Source organism: Drosophila takahashii, chromosome 2L (assembly GCF_030179915.1).
Source record: "Drosophila takahashii strain IR98-3 E-12201 chromosome 2L, DtakHiC1v2, whole genome shotgun sequence".
Taxonomy (NCBI): Eukaryota; Metazoa; Arthropoda; class Insecta; order Diptera; family Drosophilidae; genus Drosophila; species Drosophila takahashii.
This window is the reverse complement of record NC_091678.1, coordinates 38175443-38196523: the sequence shown is the minus strand read 5'-3', so window position 1 is coordinate 38196523 and position 21081 is coordinate 38175443. Positions and strand designations below refer to the sequence as shown.

The 21081-nt window shown below is 37.6% G+C and overlaps 1 protein-coding gene across 1 annotated transcript in view; it reads right to left on the bottom strand.

The window, feature by feature from the left end:
• Nucleotides 1-15570, bottom strand: part of LOC138914930 (cell adhesion molecule Dscam1-like) — a 141040-nt gene extending 125470 nt beyond the window's left edge. Inside the window, exon 1 of the mRNA XM_070219639.1 lies at nucleotides 15482-15570. Within this exon, the coding sequence (XP_070075740.1) occupies nucleotides 15482-15540 (59 nt within the window). The 5' untranslated portion in view covers nucleotides 15541-15570. The remainder of the gene's footprint in view (nucleotides 1-15481) is intronic.
• Between the last annotated feature and the right edge of the window lie 5511 nt (nucleotides 15571-21081).

Here is a 21081-nt window from a genome sequence, read left to right as displayed (position 1 = left end):
AGATCATTAATCATTAAGCCAAAGAATAAAGGACCCAGGTGGCTACCCTGTGGCACTCCAGAAGTAACATTAATTATTTTGGAAATTCTATTGTTAAAACAGACCATTTGAGTTCTATTAGAAAGGTAGGAAAGTATCCAGTCAAGTAGGTTTGGAGGAAACCCTAAACGGGACAATTTAAAAATAAGAAGTTTATGGTTCACAGAATCAAAAGCTTTAGAAAAATCAGTATAAATCACATCAGTTTGATGATGTGTCAGGAAGCCTTTAGTAATTAAAGATGTAAATTCTAGTAGGTTTGTAGAAGTAGAGCGACGTCTAGTAAAGCCATGTTGACACGGAGAAATAATAGACCGGCAATGATGCTGCAATTGACAGGTAATAATTTTTTCGAAAAGCTTCGGAATTGCACTGAGTTTTGCAATACCACGATAATTTGAGATATCTGACTTGTTCCCTTTTTAAAACAATGGAACAATAAACGATTCCTTCCATATGGATGGAAATCTTCCTTGACTTAGCGACAAATTAAATATTAATGTTAAGGGAAAAGCTAGATAAGACGAACAATTTCTCAGTATACAACTTGGTATTTTGTCAGGACCCGGTGAAAAAGAGAGCTTAAGAGTATCAAGACTCTGAAGAACATCGGATACATTAATCACTGGTTTGAAGATAGAGTTCAGATGAGGTAGTGGGTATGGATAATCATTATCAATAACACCACTGCATTCTGTATAAGTCGATTGAAAACAAGAAAGGAAGCTAGCTTCGGCCAGCCGAAGCTTATATACCCTTGCAGATCATTCCTATTAATTAACAAATCGCAAAAATGTTCAATTTTCTAATATTTCTCATTAATTTTCCGCTCGTTCCTATGGCAGCTATATGATATAGTCGTCCGATTTTGATCAAATTAAAATTAAAATTTGGAAATATTTAAAAAGAGTCATATCCTAGAGTAGAAGATAATACAATAAAAACCAAAGAAGCTAGAATTTATTTCCTATTACTTTTCCATTAATTTTCCGATCGTTCCTATGGCAGCTATATGATATAGTCGTCCGATTTTGATTAAATTAAAATTGAAATTCGGAAATATTTAAAAAGAGTCATATCCTAGAGTAGAAGATAGTACAATAAAAACCAAAGAAGCTAGAATTTATTTCCTATTACTTTTCCATTAATTTTCCGATCGTTCCTATGGCAGCTATATGATATAGTAGTCCGATTTTTTAAATAATTAATTCGAAATTCAGAAATAATTAAAAAATAACATCCCCAAAAGTAGAAGGTAATATTTCAAAAAACACCGAAGCTAGAATTTTTTAAACTTTTTTTTTTCCGATTGTTCCTATGGGAGCTATAAGATATAGTTGTCCGATCCGGTCGACTCCGACATATATACTACCTGCAATAGAAAGAAGACATTTGGGAAAGTTTTATCCCGATAGCTCAAAAACTGAGAGACTAGTTTGCGTAGAAACAGACAGACGGACAGACGGACAGACGGACAGACGGTCAGACGGACAGACGGACAGACGGACAGACGGACAGACGGACATGGCTAGATCGACTCGTCTTGTGATGCTGATCAAAAATATATATACTTTATGGGGTCGGAAACGTCTCCTTCACTGCGTTGCAAACTTCTGACTGAAATCATAATACCCTCTGCAAGGGTATAATAACATCCCCAAAAGTAGAAGGTAATATTTCAAAAAACACCGAAGCTAGAATTTTTTTAAGTTTTTTTTTCCGATTGTTCCTATGGGAGCTATAATATATAGTTGTCCGATCCGGTCGACTCCGACATATATACTACCTGCAATAGAAAGAAGACTTTTGGGAAAGTTTTATCCCGATAGCTCAAAAACTGAGAGACTAGTTTGCGTAGAAACAGACAGACGGACAGACGGACAGACGGTCAGACGGACAGACGGACAGACGGACAGACGGACATGGCTAGATCGACTCGTCTTGTGATGCTGATCAAAAATATATATACTTTATGGGGTCGGAAACGTCTCCTTCACTGCGTTGCAAACTTCTGACTGAAATCATAATACCCTCTGCAAGGGTATAAAAATCAGCAAATAGGTTGGAAATATCATCGTCATCAGATGCTATATTATTATTAAGAAAAAGAGAATGAGGGTAACAATTAGATTTCCGCTTAGAATTGACGAAAGAATAAAAAAGTTTAGGATTACTTTTGAAATCACGCTTACAACGAGACAGGTAATTTTGATAACAGTCAGAACTATATTTGGCCCAGTCCGTCAGCAAGCCAGAAATTTTGAAACGTTTAAAAAGTCTGTTTTTTTATTTTTTAGATAGGATAGTTGACGAGTGAACCATGGAGAGCTATACGAATTCTTCAAGGAGGAAAGAGGGACATGTACATCAAATAGACGATAAAGGACTTTATAAAAATACCCAACTGCATCATCAACAGGAAGGTCAACAAGATAGGACCAATTAATTGTCAAAAAAGATTCAACTAGTTTGGCAGTCTTTTTAAAACACAAACTAGGATGTACGTTTATTGCAGTCCTGGGAGCATTAAAAAATCCATTTATACAGAGCTGAAGGGTAGGATGATGATAATCTTCAGGTAGAGATAGTGGCGGAATTCGACTAACTTCAACATCGATACCATCAAATCCAGTTAACTTGCTGCAAGGATAGTTCAACAAGACCATTAACAAAGTCATGTTGCATCCTAGTAATCATTGCCAATGAGTCATTACTCTCCAACCAAGAAATATTGGGAAGATTAAAGTCACCGAGCACAATGAGTTGGTCAGTTTCAGCAAGCAACAAGGAGATAGACTGTATGGCAGACAGGTGCAATATATACACGTTAAATTCGGAGCTAGGGGGTATATAGGAGCAAGTTAAAAAAATTTTATTTTTTGGGAAAGATAATTTTACACAAATAAATTCAATACCTGATGAACTAGAAATATCAACAAGCTCGGAAGTTAAATCGGATTTGACTCCAATAAGAACGCCTCCACCTCGACGGGTATGACAATCATTCCGATAAACAAAAAAGTTATTTGAAAAAATCTCACTATCATGTACAGATGGGTTAAGCCAGGTCTCAGTGAATACAATAACATTGGCTTCAAAAATTGAGCTGTTTTTATAAAGTATTGAGAGTTTACTAAGAAGCCCCCGTACATTTTGATAGTGGATTATGAAATTTAGTTTTTTGAATTTGAAGCAGAGCTGGGCTCCGACAAGGAATTGATGGGACGCGAACTATTTTTTTTTTATATATTCGTGAACAATTATATTAGCAGGCCAAAAATTTGGGTCAAGAAGTTTGGAGAACAGTTCATCCGGAACAATTATTTTAAATGAAGAATAATCTCTTATTTGTTTAAAATTAAATTTAGTGATGCCAATACCTTTTTGATTGGGAAGGGAGAGTTTCGAGACAATATGATGCATCACGTCGTTGACTGTGAGTGCTGCATTCAATCTTGACACAAAAATAAACTTCCGAGGTACCATGAGAGTGAGTGGTACCGGAGAAGAGGGAGCCGGGCTATTACTGTTCCTCCTAGGGATCATGCTAGAAAGTGGAACAGGAGGAGGTACAAGGGTATTATCTAGGGGCAGTACGAGGTGCGGCAGAGCCCCCGAAGTGGCAACAGCCGGCGACCGATTAGTAGGCCCTAAAGACTCAGGCGAAGCTACGTTCAGCGAATCTGGCCGAGATTGCATCCTGACATCGGTCGTTGATGATTCGCTCCCATTGGGATCGTCCTCATCGCACGACATATACCTTGCAGTGGGGCTGGGAAGAGAGAGGTTGCTCGAGAGATCTGGAACATGTAGAGAAATATTAGGCAGTGTAGGATTACGATTTATATTTAAAGATATTTGATTAAGAAGGATACGAAGTTTGCGTCGAAAACATTAAACCGACTTAATAAGTCCGTAAATCCAGCACGTAAGGTCTGGAACTCAAGCTCCATTTGCCTCATAAATGATCTAATTTCAATTTTGATATTTAGGCATGTAGGGCACGTCCAGTCCAGGTTGGCATTAGACCTAGTACGATCCGCAATTTGGGCCGCACTATGCCCAAAGTCAACACATTTAGCGTGCGCGATGTTCTCACATAACCAGCAATTAACAATCGGCTGACGAGAAGTGATTTTGCCAGTAAATTGGCAACCAACAACACAGCAAGCAGACATTGTTACAAGTTAGAGTAAGATAAAAAATATAGAATGTAGAATGTAGAGAAATGTAAACAGAAAGCTTTAGTTGAGTGCCAACAAACAGCTGTGTGGCTATGAGGGCGTCGAGGAAAGAAAGAGCGCGATAAGAGGAGAGAAAGAGCGCGATAAGACCAAATCAGCAAAGAACCGTTAACTCGAAAATGAGAGCCGGTGACTGAAGTTGGGAGATGAGCAGAACAAACGGTGCGAGAGAGCGCCAAAACGACAATGTAAATAAAAAACAACAACAATGCACAATGCACTCGCGTCGTTAACTATTTTTCAATATCTTTATAAAGACGATGGTTTTAACACAAATCACTAATTTGCATTCAAACGGCGGGCTCAACCGAGTTAAGAATAAAAACTTAGGGAATATAAAAAATCGAAAATTTCGACACTAAGCGAATAAATGTGGGAGCGAATGTAAAACACGTCCGTATACAACAGAGAAAGAATCAGCTGTGACAATGTTACAATGTTATCAATGCAATTTTAATTTGCGCACAAATATGTATACGAACTAACTTATTATTTTCCGATTCCACATTTGATTGATAACACTATGCAGCATCAAAAATTAACCTCGATGAATGCTATATTTTTGGATTCGTTACGAATTCCCAAGTTAAACTGCGTTTTCCAAAGAGTTCCCCGACGCAAGGATTCTTAGCAAAAGGACCTCAAAGTTCGAAAAATGCTGAAACTGACCAAAGAATCTTAAGATACTTAACTTGGAAACATTTTGGCTTTGTTTACAGAATTTGTAGTAATTTTTTATCTTCTTCCATGGTGGAAATTAAATAAGGCTCTTACTTCTGCTACAAAATGAAAAATATTTTTTTTTTAATAAAACCTAAGCATTTTATCCACAGGACTGACTATTGATCGAAAATCATATTGATCGGAACAGCAGTTAAAGTTTTTAAAATTCAAAACAAATTTTAACTAAAATTGCCCTTTTCCCCTCCCCCTTCCCCACAGCACTACCCCTCCCCATCGACAGTTTTCTTTGCTGCTGCTCTCTCGGCCGTCGCTCTCTTGCCATCCGCTCTCTGGGTTTCGCTCTCTCGGCGGGCTCCCACGAAATGCAACGCAATAACTTAGGAAATCTAAATAAATTCGGTAAAAAAACTTTAAAACAAGAAAGAAAGCTAGCTTCGGCCAGCCGAAGCTTATATACCCTTGCAGATCGTTCCTATTAACTTACAAATCGCAAAAATTTTAAATTTCGTATTATTTTAATATTATTTTTTTTTTCCTTCCCTATTGCAGCTATATTATATAGTCGTCCGATTTTTGTTAAACTTAATTCAAAAGTATAAGAGAATACAATAAAAACCAATGGAGCTATAATTTGTTTCCAATTAATTTTCCAATAATTTTTCGATCGTTCCTATGGCAGCTATATGATATAGTCGTCCGATTTTGATAAAATGAAAATTGAAATTCGGAAATATTTAAAAAGAGTCATGTTCTAAAGTAGAAGAAAATACAATAAAAACCAAAAAAGCTAAAATCTATTTCTGTGTAACTTTCCCATTAATTTTCCGATCGTTCCTATGGCAGCTATATGATATAGTCGTCCGATTTTTAAAATATTTTATTCGAAATTCTGAAATATTTAAAAAATAATATTTCCAAGAGTAGAAGGTTTTATTTCAAAAAACACCGAAGCTAGAATTTTTTTAACGTTTCCTTCCTATGGGAGCTATAAGATATAGTTATCCGATCCGGTTGGTTCCGACTTATATACTACCTGCAATAGAAAGAAGACTTTTGGGAAAGTTTCATCGCGATAGCTTCAAAACTGAGAGACTAGTTTGCGTAGAAACGGACGGACAGACGGACGGACAGACGGACATGGCTAGATCGATTCGTCTAGTGATGCTGATCAAGAATATATATACTTTATGGGGTCGGAAACGTCTCCTTCACTGCGTTGCAAACTTCTGACTGAAATCATAATACCCTCTGCAAGGGTATACAAAATGTTAAAAATTTAAAAAATTAAACTTAAGCATTTGGGCCATAGAATAACCATTTACCAAAAAATCATCTCGATCGGAGCACCGGCTTAGATTTTTTAAATAGAAAAGTTAGTTTTAAATGTAGCCCCCAAATTATGGGGGATATCGGAATTTCTTTTAGATTTCTAATTAGGCCCTTTCAAGACCTAAAATTCTGCAAAATCAAAATTTCGAAATTCCAACCACTTTAGAAGCTAAGCTTAAGTAAATCTAATGATTTTTTGCTCTAAATATGGATATTGGAGCTGTTTGGGGCCACTGGAGGGACATGTCGGACCTTAGTGGGCGCCTACGCCCCCAATGGGTTGTTGGGTGGTGTTGGTAAATACTAGTCCTGGCAGAATGGAGACTCAGTTTTGCGAACTGGGGCTGTGTGTGGCTTCGTTGCGTTGCTAGATCTGGTCTCTTCCTTCTTTTTCTGGTTTCCGGCGTGAAAGGGTCACGCGTAAGTCTAAGAGTTCCGAGCTGTAAGATCTGAAAGACAACGATGAGCAACAAAGGCAACGAAGACTCGCTGCATCCGCCAGGACCGAGTATGGAAAATAAGAAATCGGACGATAACGCGACCAACAACGACGACTTGCACGGGGATGACTTTAATTCCCCGACATCAGAAGTGCGATTCGGCCCTAACCAAACTTCTTCAAGGGATGTCTTCGCGTTGTTAGAGCAACAAAACCGGAATTTTCTGGAACTGGTTAAGAAGCTACAGACGCCGGTGAACGAGTTGCAACAGACAAGCGAGATTTGCTTGCCGAAATACAATCCGGACATTGCTGGGATGGATGCCACGCAGTGGTGCGCTACGGTCGACATCATTTTGCGAGCTAGACCATTAAGTGACAGCGCTCTTATATTGGCGTTGAGTAAAGCTTTGGAAGGCGCAGCGGCTCAGTGGTTATCACAAATATGCTACCCAGGAATAAATTGGCAAGAGTTCCGGCAATTGTTTGAGCAGCGATACGAGACATCAGAATCGCCAGCCGCCGTCATTTTTATACCCTTGCAGAGGGTATTATGATTTCAGTCAGAAGTTTGCAACGCAGTGAAGGAGACGTTTCCGACCCCATAAAGTATATATATTTTTGATCAGCATCACAAGACGAGTCGATCTAGCCATGTCCGTCTGTCCGTCTGTCCGTCTGTCCGTCTGACCGTCTGTCCGTCTGTCCGTCTGTCCGTCTGTCTGTTTCTACGCAAACTAGTCTCTCAGTTTTTGAGCTATCGGGATAAAACTTTCCCAAAAGTCTTCTTTCTATTGCAGGTAGTATATATGTCGGAGTCGACCGGATCGGACAACTATATATTATAGCTCCCATAGGAACAATCGGAAAAAAAAACTTTAAAAAATTCTAGCTTCGGTGTTTTTTGAAATATTACCTTCTACTTTTGGGGATGTTATTATACCCTTGCAGAGGGTATTATGATTTCAGTCAGAAGTTTGCAACGCAGTGAAGGAGACGTTTCCGACCCCATAAAGTATATATATTTTTGATCAGCATCACAAGACGAGTCGATCTAGCCATGTCCGTCTGTCCGTCTGTCCGTCTGTCCGTCTGACCGTCTGTCCGTCTGTCCGTCTGTCCGTCTGTCCGTCTGTCTGTTTCTACGCAAACTAGTCTCTCAGTTTTTGAGCTATCGGGATAAAACTTTCCCAAATGTCTTCTTTCTATTGCAGGTAGTATATATGTCGGAGTCGACCGGATCGGACAACTATATCTTATAGCTCCCATAGGAACAATCGGAAAAAAAAAACTTTAAAAAATTCTAGCTTCGGTGTTTTTTGAAATATTACCTTCTACTTTTGGGGATGTTATTTTTTAATTATTTCTGAATTTCGAATTAATTATTTAAAAAATCGGACTACTATATCATATAGCTGCCATAGGAACGATCGGAAAATTAATGGAAAAGTAATAGGAAATAAATTCTAGCTTCTTTGGTTTTTATTGTACTATCTTCTACTCTAGGATATGACTCTTTTTAAATATTTCCGAATTTCAATTTTAATTTAATCAAAATCGGACGACTATATCATATAGCTGCCATAGGAACGATCGGAAAATTAATGGAAAAGTAATAGGAAATAAATTCTAGCTTCTTTGGTTTTTATTGTATTATCTTCTACTCTAGGATATGACTCTTTTTAAATATTTCCAAATTTTAATTTTAATTTGATCAAAATCGGACGACTATATCATATAGCTGCCATAGGAACGAGCGGAAAATTAATGAGAAATATTAGAAAATTGAACATTTTTGCGATTTGTTAATTAATAGGAATGATCTGCAAGGGTATATAAGCTTCGGCTGGCCGAAGCTAGCTTCCTTTCTTGTTAATCTTCTTAATAGTCGTCCAAGCAACGGTGAAAGTTTGCCTGTTTTTGCGAGTCGCATCGTGACGTCATTGTGCACAAAATTGCGTAATTTGAATTCTGAACAAATTTGCATAGCGATGGTTCTTGGACACATGGCTAATTTCGACCGGCGTTTGCAACGAATGATACACACAACGCCTGTAAACAATCGACGTGAACTGCAAGCGGTGCTGCAAGTATTCTCAGTGCTGAAGGAGCGCCCTGTTACATCAAACTGGGAACCGGACGCCAAGCGTGCTAGAACTGTGGAACTCAAATGTGTGGAAAACCAGGACATAAAAAGCAAGACTGTAGATCCGGAATGGGATCCCAGGTTACGGCAACTGGAAAGGAGTGGCGTTCAGGACAACCTCGTCATGGAAGGGCAAATGTAATTTGCTACAGATGTCAGGAGCCGGGACACATCGCCACTAATTGTCCAAAAAAAGTGCAGAGTACCGGAGTGGGAGTAAGATCTGAAAAAAGAGTGGAGCTGTGCGCTATAGTGGAACCCCAATCGAGTATGCTGGTAAATGGTGAGAGATTCCCAATTACATTTGATTCGGGGGCTGAGTGCTCATTAATTAAGGAAAGCGTTTCTAATTCATAGCGTTATCTCTTTAAAGGGAATAGGTAATGCCAGTACTTACAGTACCGCACAAGTTGAATCAAACATCATGATTGATGGAAATTCTTTGGTTATTTTGTTCCATATAGTACCAGACGAATGTATGAAAAATAATATTGTAATTGGAAGAGAAATATTGGCTCAAGGGTTTTTAGTGGAAGTTTCCTACGATAATTTTAAGATTGTTCAAACTAAAGCTGTGAACGTTTGTGAAACCGTCAAACATACTGATTTTCATAGCATTGAAACTGAAATGGAAGGAAATGAAAAAGAAATTTTAAAATCATTATTAAAGCAACACTCAGAATCTTTTATCGAAGGCACTCCGCAAACGCGTGTGAGTACAGGGGAAATGCATATTCGTTTGATTAAACCGACTAAGACTGTACAAAGGCGACCATACAGATTTAGTCCAAGCGAAAGGGAGTTAGTCCGTGCTAAAATTAAAGAATTAATCGAGTATAAAGTTATCAGACCTAGTAGTTCACCATTTGCTAGTCCTGCGTTATTAGTAAAGAAGAAAAATGGTTCAGCAAGACTTTGTGTTGACTATAGGGAATTGAATATAAATACAGTAGCTGATAGGTTTCCATTACCGTTAATAGCTGATCAAATAGCAAGACTGAGGGGAGCTAAATATTTCACTTCTCTTGACATGGCTAGCGGGTATTATCAGATTTCAATGCACCCTGAATCTATTGAGTATACTGCTTTTGTTACTCCTGATGGGCAGTACGAATTTCTATCGATGCCCTTTGGATTAAAGAACGCACCCTCAGTGTTTCAAAGAGCTGTGTTGAAGGCACTTGGCAGTCTTGCTTATTCGTTTGTTATCGTTTATATGGACGATATATTAATAGTTTCAGAGACAAAGGAAGAAGCGTTTGAGCGGTTGCAACTTGTATTAGACGTTCTAGTAAAGGCTGGATTCACATTTAACATTTCAAAGTGCTTTTTCTTGAGGTCTACAGTTCGCTACCTTGGCTATGAGATAAAAGCGGGGGAGATACGCCCAAATTTAAACAAAATAGAATCGCTAGTTGCGTTACCTCCACCTAAGTCAGTTGCTACTCTAAGACAGTTCATTGAATTAGCTTCATATTTTCGTCAATTCATTCCGGGGTTTTCTCAATTGATGAAGCCTTTATATTTTCTCACATCTGAAAAGAATAGTTTTGTTTGGCAAACACAGCATGAAGAAGTTCGCAGTAAAGTCATCAGTGTATTAACAAACAAGCCTGTTTTGATTATTTTTGATCCCCAGTTTCCGATAGAACTGCATACCGACGCCAGCTCTATCGGGTATGGTGCTATCCTTTTGCACCGTATAAACTCTAAGCCTCATGTGGTTGAATACTATAGTAGAGCAACTAGTTCCTGTGTGTCCAGGTATACATCTTATGAATTGGAAACGTTGGCTATCGTGAATGCTGTAAAACATTTTCGTCACTATCTACATGGGAGAAAATTCGTAATTTTTACTGACTGTAATTCAATCAAATCTTCTCGAAACAAAGTCGAATTATCACCTAGGGTTTATCGTGGGTGGGAGTTTCTACAAGCGTTTGAATTCGAAATTGAATACATAGAAGGTAAACGCATGGCACACGTAGACTTTCTTTCTAGGAATCCGGTGTATCAAAAGAGTAAGTCAGTACCAAGTAAAATAGAAGAGAAACGAATTGACTTAACAGAAATATCGGAAAACTGGATTTTGGTGGAACAACAAAAGGATTCAGAAATATCTGACATTATAACTAAGTTGAAGAATGATGATTTACCATTGGCATTGGTTGCCACTTACGAAATTAGATCAAATGTTTTGTACAGAAAGATTCAAAGGAATTCAAGAACTCGTTGTTTACCTGTAGTCCCTCGTACGTTCCGCTGGTCAGTGTTAAATCAGGTACATGAATCTATCATGCATCTAGGTTGGGAGAAAACGCTAGACAAGGTGTACGATCATTACTGGTTTTCTGGTATGGCAAAATATGTTCGAAGATTTGTTGAGAACTGCATTACATGTAGAGTTTCTAAGGGGACGTCAGGAAAACCTCAAATTGAATTACATCCAATTCCAAAAATTAGCATTCCTTGGCATACCGTTCACATAGATATATCGGGAAAATTGAGCGGAAAAAGTGATCGTAAAGAATATATCATTGTACAAATTGACGATTTTACTAAATACGTTTATCTGTTTTACACCTTTTCTTTGGACGCTAATACTTGTATAAGCGCTATGAAATCTTCTATTGCTATTTTTGGCGTACCAACACGTTTAATTGCCGATCAGGGACGCTGCTTCACGGGCACAAAGTTTGCTCAATTTTGTTCTAACCAAAAGATACAATTACATTTAATCGGAACAGGTGCAAGTCGAGCCAAAGGTCAAGTTGAAAGGGTTATGAGTACATTAAAGAATTTGTTGACGGCTGTTGAGACTAGTTCTAGATCATGGCAAGATGGCCTTGGGGATGTACAGTTAGCCCTTAATTGTACAGTTAATCGTAGCACTAAGTTTAGTCCTTTAGAGCTTTTGATTGGTAAAGTTGGACGACCACTGGGGTTGATTCCTATTAGCGATACTGAAACTGAAATTGACAAGATTAAATTAAGGGAGTTGGCCGCTAAGAACATGGAAGAGGTTGCAAGATATGAGAAGACAAAATTTGATAAAAATATGGCTAAAGTAATTCGGTTCTGTGTGGGTGACTTTGTGTTGCTTAAAAACAGTGAGAGACAGCAAACGAAATTAGACCCAAAGTTCAGAGGACCTTTTTTGGTGGTCGAGGTATTGGACGGAGATCGATACGTTTTGAAGTCTACACAGAACAATAGACGTTATAAGTATCCACACGAAAGTTTGCGAAAGTTACCGGATGTGCAAATTCCTGAAGAGCTCGATGCAAATTATGAATAACAAAAGTTTGTTGAAACAGAAGAGTATTCGTGAAGTCATGTAATTGGCGATGGACGAGGGTTGCTTTAGAAATGTGTTTGATGAATTCGTGAAGCCATGTGTTGGGCGATGGACGAGCAATGTTATTGATGAATTCGTGAAGCCATGTGTTGGGCGATGGACCAGCAATGTTGAGACTATGTGGCTAAGTTTTCAATAAAATTATAAAGTTGGAATGAAACTGAGATGTTTACTGTAGACACGAGGACGTGTATATGTCAGAATGGCCGTGTCGGAGAGGAAGTACTGTAGCATATCGATAGGCACGAGACTTTAAGGTATGACCATGGGTTGTTGGGTGGTGTTGGTAAATACTAGTCCTGGCAGAATGGAGACTCAGTTTTGCGAACTGGGGCTGTGTGTGGCTTCGTTGCGTTGCTAGATCTGGTCCCTTCCTTCTTCTTCTGGTTTCCGGCGTGAAAGGGTCACGCGTAAGTCTAAGAGTTCCGAGCTGTAAGATCTGAAAGACAACGATGAGCAACAAAGGCAACGAAGACTCGCTGCATCCGCCAGGACCGAGTATGGAAAATAAGAAATCGGACGATAACGCGACCAACAACGACGACTTGCACGGGGATGACTTAAATTCCCCGACAAGCTTAAAAAAATCGTTTTCAAATGTATTTTTTGCATTAGTTCTATGAAATGTATTCAAGTCAATATATGCTTTTAACCAAGGCTTCTGAAAGAAACGAAGACCTCTATGTATTTTTTTTTAGAACTAAACCATTTTCTATACACTGTTGAAGATTTTTATAATCTTATCTCTTAAATCAGCAATTAATTTTTTAATTTTATCTGTCTTCGTTGGTAATTGATTATTGCAACAAAATGGAAGATCATTGTGTTTGTTATGTAATTTAAAAGGATATTTTAAATCTACCTCAAAAATGTATCCATATTCGCTATCATCTCCAATCTCTGAAATATTGATACTATCGAGTGATTCCCTTGAAACCCATTCAAAACCTCCATATGGTAAATATTGTGACATAGCCCAACCATATAAATTATTTGCACCCAAATAAATTAAATATGATGATTTTTGAGTACTATTAAAATTATCAACATATTTATTATTGGCTTTAGCATATCTACATGTACATTGTACTAAGCCACCTCGAATACCACTTTGAATAAATTTATACTGATCTTTATCAGTTAATAAATCTAATTCAATTTTAGTACACTTCAACAAAGCTTCCCAAGATAAACCTGGTGTTGTGAAAAAATGTGCTGGATCAACTGAATAAATTACAAAGTCTTCGGAAGTTTTCAAAGACATCAGCCATTAATAAAACATCTGTTTTCAAATATAACTCTAAATAATCTTTTAAGTTCTCACATGAAAACTCATTCCATACCTCTTGTGCGTGAGTGTAATTTTTGTTTGAACATTCATTTTCAGTTAATGAACTATAGAAAGCTTCTATAGGAGGTAATATACTGTCTTTTAATTTCTCAACTGAATCTAAATATTTATAAGGAAATACACCCTTTCTTCGCATAAGGTTAAACTGATTTTCATTTGGGAAAAATGATTTTGTTCACTATCCAGGTTTGAAGCTAATGTGTCTAATGCAGAAGGCATAAAACGAAATGAATCTAGAAAACGGATTTCAAAATTTTCACCATTCCTTATAGTTATAATTTTTGATATTGAAATATATTGTTCCTTATTTAATGGAATTACCTTTATTTCACCAGGTATGAGAGCCAAATCTTTTATAAATAGATGGCAATCATACCTGGTGAAATTGTGGAAGAAAACAGGAATACATTTTGGGACTTTATATTTTAAATTGCACGCATTATGTGCTGCACCTCTAAATTTTCCCGTGAAGTGACAGTAATCCCTAACTCTATCTAATAAAAGAGGAGTGTTGCATATATGACAAATAATTGATTTTTTAAAATCTTCTACTTCAACATCAGACATAAGATTAGGTACATTTTTAGAAATATGATTCTCATATATAAGTGTTAAATTTTCTATAAGAGATAGGAGGAAATTCATTCCTAAGTTTAATTTAGTTCCTAAAACAAACTTATCTAAACTATTATCATGTGCACACTTTATATAGTATGCATATGAAATAGGCTTATGAATATTCACTATATTTAAATTTAATGTTTTATTTTTATTAATTGGTTGAATAATGCATTCAAAAACAGCGTATACTGTGAATGCTATCATCACTTCCTTTTGAAAACTCATATATTTTAAAGTTGCATCCCTCGGGTTTGGTAGACGCGAGACTTTTTTACCGCAGACTTCAGAGTGTCGGTTGGCAGCATCTTCACTCAATGAATAACACTGGTCGACAAAAAAAAAGCCTAAGAATAAAAGCTACCAGACCTGAAAGGATTTTAGCTGTAGAGAACTACCTCATACTTGGAAACTTTCCATCACGTCGAAGTTTTGAGAAATCCGTGGTCAAAGTTCCAAATTTTCGATTTTTAGGCACTTTTTGCGGCTTAATAGCAAGAAAATCCTTCGTAGCCCAGAGCCAAAATTTATCGGAAAAGGTACTTTGAACCTTTAATTTAAAGATTGCCCAATCACAAAATTGGGCGTCCTCTACTTCATTAGCTACAATGGATTTTACTGAAGTACTTTTTGTAACTTTTTTTCATCTATAGTAGCCTGATATTTTTAATGTAATGTATGTGTACGGGTCTCAGTTCAACAAGGAAAATATCAGGCTACTATAGATGAAAAAAAGTGACAAAAATTACTTCTGTAAAATCGATTGTAGCTAAAGAAATAGAGGTCGCCCAGCTTTGTGATTGGGCACTCTTGAAGTTAAAGGTTCAAGGTACCAGTTCCTCTAAATTGTGGCTCTGGGCTACGAAAGGTTTTTTTACTATTAAGCCGCAAAAAGTGCCTAAAAATCGAAAATTTGGAACTTTGACCACGGATTTCTAAAAACTTCGACGTGTTGGAAAGTTTCCAAGGAAGAGGTAGTAATCTACAGCTATAATTCTTTCAGGTTTTGTAGCGTTTATTCTTGGGCCAAGAAAAAGTCTTGATTTTGTCGACCTGTGTAATTTAGGCAAAATTCGCAGAACCATTTCTTTGATTTATTTCTCGAAACTTGAGAGGAAACCAATCTAAAATAAAGATAAACAAAAAAAAAAAACAAATTTTTTAAAAATATTTAAAATATTTATAATATTGTAAAATTTAAAACAAAAACACAAAAAAAAAACTAATAATAATACATAATACATATAAATATTGATATTATAAGACTACTTACTTTGATAGGTTTTTTATCCAAGTATAATGTGCTTTGCATCCTTCCTCCACTAGCAACATATTTATGTTATTTTTCCTCACTTCAGGGGAATAGAATATAGGTCCAAAAATAGCTCCATCATCAAATCCGAAAAGTGTTATATTAATTTCTTTATTTATTTGCATAAATTTATTAATGTCCGAACCGGAGTGGTTCACCTGTTTTAGAAAACGAACCGAATCGTAAACCGGAGCGCCGAATTTTTTTATAATTGAACCGGAACCGAACCGGAACTTTTTTTTTTGATATTCGGTTCGGTTCACGAAAAATTTATTTTGTGTGTTCGTTTTTTTATTCAACAGTGTGGGGGTTTTCTGATCATATTAACATAGAGTTTATTTACTAAGGGAAATAAAAATGCGCCAATTTTTGTGGCTATGCAATGACTGCATCTAACTCAAAAAATCTTATAACATATAACTATCAATGATTTTAATGAATATTCTCATTTATTTATTTAGCGATTAACTGCTAACTTAGACTTGAACAATAAAACTAACAATTAGGCATTACATGCGGTATACAATAATAAATTTACATATTTGAATTTAGGTAATTGTAAATTTTACACGGTAAAGAACTTAAAGTTACATTTGGGGAGAGGATATCAGATAAAGTATTGTAATTGTGGCAAAGAACCCGAAAAGGTTCGTGTTGAGCGTAGTTAGACCAACATAATGGCGAGCGCAAAGGTCGAAACGTGCGTGTGAATCTTGAAGGAACCGTGAAATCAATATAGGAAAGGAGAGTTTGTGAATCAACTAAACCGAGAAAAAGCTTATGAACAAATATAACGCCATTACAAATTCGTCGATGATATAAAGAAGGCATGTCAATTAATTGTAGCCTACTTCAATAAGGTGGCAATAATCTACCAGAGTCCCAATTTAAATTACGCAATGCAAAATTTAAAAATTGCTTTTGAACAGATTCAATAATAGCCTGTTGTTCCATGTATTGTGGGCTCCAAACACAAGAACAATACTCCAAAATCGGACGCACTAACGATACATACAGAGTCTTGGTAGTAATCGGGTCATCAAATTCCTTGGACCATCGTTTTATAAATGCTAAGACACCCTTGGCCTTGTTTACCATGGCTGCAATGTGATTATTGAAACACAGTTTGTGATCAAAAATAACACCAAGGTCATTTGTCACAGAAATTCGATCAAGGGTATGATTTCCGAGGGAATATGAGACAAGATGAGGAGAGGAACGGTGAAAAGTCATAACTTTACATTTTGTATGGTTCAAAAAAAGAAGATTATTTTGGCACCAATTCTGGAATTCGTCAAGGTCGAGCTGAAGGCGTGTATGCAGATACCAGTCAGAATAAGACAAACAGATTTTAACATCGTCAGCATACATAAGGATGGAGGAGTTTAAAATTACTTGGGGAAGGTCATTTATAAAAAGTATGAAAAGTAATGGACCCAGGTGGCTACCTTGTGGAACACCAGAAGTTACATTGACAACATTTGAAAATACATTGTTAAACAAAACACGTTGTATACGGTTTGACAAATAAGACGCAATCCATTTTAAAAGATTTGGAGGAAATCCCAAATGCGAAAGCTTAAGCAGAAGTATCGAGTGGTTAACCGAATCAAAAGCCTTGCTAAAGTCGGTGAAAATTACGTCGGTTTGCAAGCGGCTCTGAAAACCTCGATTAATGATAGAAGAAAACTCGAGGAGATTGGTCGTGGTTGAACGATGTTTAAAGAAACAATGCTGAGATGGAGATATAAGACTGCTGCAGAGGTGTTGCAGTTGGTGCGTGATCAGGTGTTCGAGCAGTTTGGGAATAGCCGAAAGCTTTGCAATGCCTCGGTAAATTTCAAAGTCAGACCTTGAACCTTTTTTGTGCAGAGGAATAATTTAGGATTCATTCCAAATGACTGGCATGCAGGATTGGTTCAGAGATAAATTAAATAAGTGTGTGATAGGGCGTGCAAGATTTTGGGCACATTTTTTCAAGATGCAGCTTGAAACCATATGTGGACCTGCTGCATATGAATTGTCAATTGAAGACAACCCATCAAAAACATCACCTTCCGTGAAAGATGCAAGAAAAATATTGTTCGCATGAGGTAGGTTATAAGGTTACGGAAAACGGGGAACATAGAGTTGTGTAGAGTAAGTTGACTGGAAGAAAGAAGCAAATATGTTTGATATACCAAGATTAGAAGATTCAGCACTATTACGATAACGGAGGGACGAAGGAAATGCGTTAGATTTACGTTTGGAGTTAACTAACGAGTAAAATTGCTTAGGATCAGTGCAGAAGTTTTCCTTGCACTGGGAGAGATAGTTAATGTAACATTGACTATTCGTAGTTAGGAATTGGGAGCGGGTGGAGGAATATTGAGCGAAGTCAACCAAAGATCCTGATTTTTGGTATTTTTTAAATAGCCTAGATTTCTTATTTTTTAAATAAGAAAGATTCCTTGTAAACCACGGAGGCTTGGAGGTACTAGTAGGAAGTACTAGTAACTTCGGGAACAAAAGTATCGAGGGCCGAGAGAATAGAAGCGTAGAAAGCATGAACGGCAGAATCAATATCCTGGAATGCAAATAAAAATGACCAGTCGATCCCCGACAGGTGTAAATTAGGACCGTTAAAATCCGTTTTTCTGAAACATTTAGCAGGGCACGCAGTTACAGGATCTGAACTTGGGCTGGAAAACTCAACAGAAATAGCTAGGGTTGGGTAATAAGGATCTTCCAGAAGGGATATCGGGTTAGCTCTCGACACAGTTGCAAGCGAAGAATCGCTTACAAAAATCAGGTCTAGAAGTCTGTCGCGGATATTTTTTACGGAGTTAATTTGACCAAGAGAAAGATCGGTTATCCCTTCGATGAAATCATGAGTAGTGTTAGGTAACAAAAAGTTTGTATCATCGCAAGGAAGCCATGAAACGAGAGGAAGGTTAAAGTCACCCATCACAATGAGGCCATCAGCGCAGCCTAAGGCTGACATCTCAAGTTGAATGGCAGAAAGGTGGCTTGAATAAACGCTTATATCGGAGCAAGGAGGGATGTATGAGCAAGTTAGGAAAATAAAAGTAGCACCGACGCGGACTTTTACTGCAATAAATTCAATTTCATCATTGTTGGAGTAGGGGAACAACTCAGAGGAAAAATCGTTTTTAACTGCTATAAGGACCCCACCCGCAAAAGAAGGACGATCCCTTCTATAAGTGGTGAACTTATGAATAAAAATTTCATGATCGAAGACAGAAGAATTAAGCCAGGTTTCGGTTAAGGCGATGGCATCAAAGTCAAAGGCAGCACTATTAGTATGAATTTGACTCAGTTTACCCAAAAGACTACGTACGTTTTGATAGTGGATGGAGAATATGTTATCTAGTTTTTTGGATAGGTAATTTTGGAACTCGGGTTAGAATCTTTTTGCAAAAATTCATGAACTATCGTGTGTTCAGGCCATAATGTAGGTTCAAGAGCTCGTGATAATAGAGAAGGTGGAAGAAATATTTTAAATGAAGAAATTTTGCGCGCATGGTTAAAATTAAATTTAGTTACAATAAAATTATCGGATGTAGCTTCGAGTTTAGAGCATAAATAGTTTTTAACGGCATCGGGTGTAGCATCAAGAACGAGACGGGACACAAAAATGGCTCTGCGAGGGCTGACAGCCCTTATACGAGATCCAGAGGACCGTGAGGGTGGCGGTACTCCCATGAGAGGTGGATCCACAGGGGCAGTAGTACTTGCAATAGCAGGAGCAACAGGAGCTACTGTTATTGGAGCAGCGGTTGAGATGGGTCCAACGTGAAGGGCAGCAGCAGGTTCAGTTAAGCCATTGGCAGGTTCGGTATAATCCATCCGATTATATGTAGGTCCGGGTGCAGCGGGTAGAGGTTGATGCGTGGCAGTTATGGCAACGGGCGCAATAGTGGTGTTAGACGCCAAGTTGGTTTCAGTTGGTGATTCGCTTAGCAGTTTCAGCTCAAGAAACCGCGACTCCACTGAAATGAATTCGTTATTGAGGGCAGCAAACTGTTTTCGAACCCTCTGGAAATCATTTCGTGTTTCCCTCATAAAGATGCGCATTTCCATTTCAATTCCTCGGCATGCATCACACGACCAGGTGAATCCAGATTTTTTGGATAAGAGATCGAGAGAGTTGTCGCAAAGCCAACACAATAGGTATGTTTCGCAGGCAGTGTTGCCACCAAAATCGCATTACTTAGCAGAGCATCTCAAACACATTTTTGCAGCTAGTTAAACCACTGTGTGCGCAAAGTACAGACCAGACTAAGAGCGATAGATAAGAGAGCATATAGCGAGGAGCAGCGTTATCACAGCAAGCAGCAAATCCAGCGGCGATGAGTACAAAGAGATGAGCACGGCAGAGACGAAAGAGAGCAGGTGTAGGTGGAATCAGCGTCCGCTGAGTGCGAGCGCCAGAAGTTCCGTTACTTTGCGACAAGTAGATGAGCGATGTAACAGAGAGCGGCAGAGAACGGCAAACAGGGCCAAACAACAACAAACTAGGCAAATTGTTTGGCGATGTCTTTGCTTGCGCTTTTCGTCGAATTAAATATGTTAAAACAACTCGACAATAAAACTGTCTTATGCAACTTCGGCTATCGGAATAGAACGGCGTTGTTAAGTATAACTTATAAAATCGAACAGTAGCTAAATAGTCACAATATTTACAACGCGGGGCAGAAATATGTGGGAGCACGTCCGACTTCGAAATGGTGTAAGAATGATCTTCCAAAACTTTTCGCAGTATGCCCACATTAAAATTACACGATTAAAGCAAAGAGTATACTCTTTGCCTTAACTGGTAAACACTTTATAAATCATAAATCTAGTAACTTTACTTATAAGTCTTAATGTTATGGTACATATTTCAATGAAAATACATGGAAATAAATGTTGACTTTATTATTTCATTAAAAAAAATTTATTTTTTTGAACCCTGGTTCGAACTTGAACCCTGCTCCGGCTCATCATTGAACCGGTTCGCAAACCGGAACATTATCTGTCGATTAGGTTTGAACCCCGAACCGAATCCATGCAAAAATAATATGGGTTCACAGCCATGGACCCCATTGACTTGAATGAGATCATCATTTATATTCACTTTATATCTTGTGCACCTGTTTGAATTTTTATTAAGATTACTGAATGCAGCGATTCAGCTCCACTTAAAACAGTATTCACCACTCAGGTTTTTAACATTTATTATTGCTTTTTTATTTTCTAAGCAAGAGGGAAGTTTAATATATGATGATCCTCTTAAAGGTGAATATTGATTAATATTCATTTCCAATCGAATGAGATGAATCAATGTCCATCCACTATCCCTTTCTTGGAATTCCTCCATCCTCAGCAAAATTTTCTCCATGTGCTCCTTGTATTCGGTTTCTATATTGGAGTAGGCGGTGATTATAGTCATTTTACTTTGAAATGATTTTATTTCTTCACATTCCTTTTCTTTCTTCAAGAGCGTGTATTTTCCAAAAAGTTCAAAGTTAATTTTTACCGATCCATAACTCTCCAACAATGGATACAGGATACAGCTT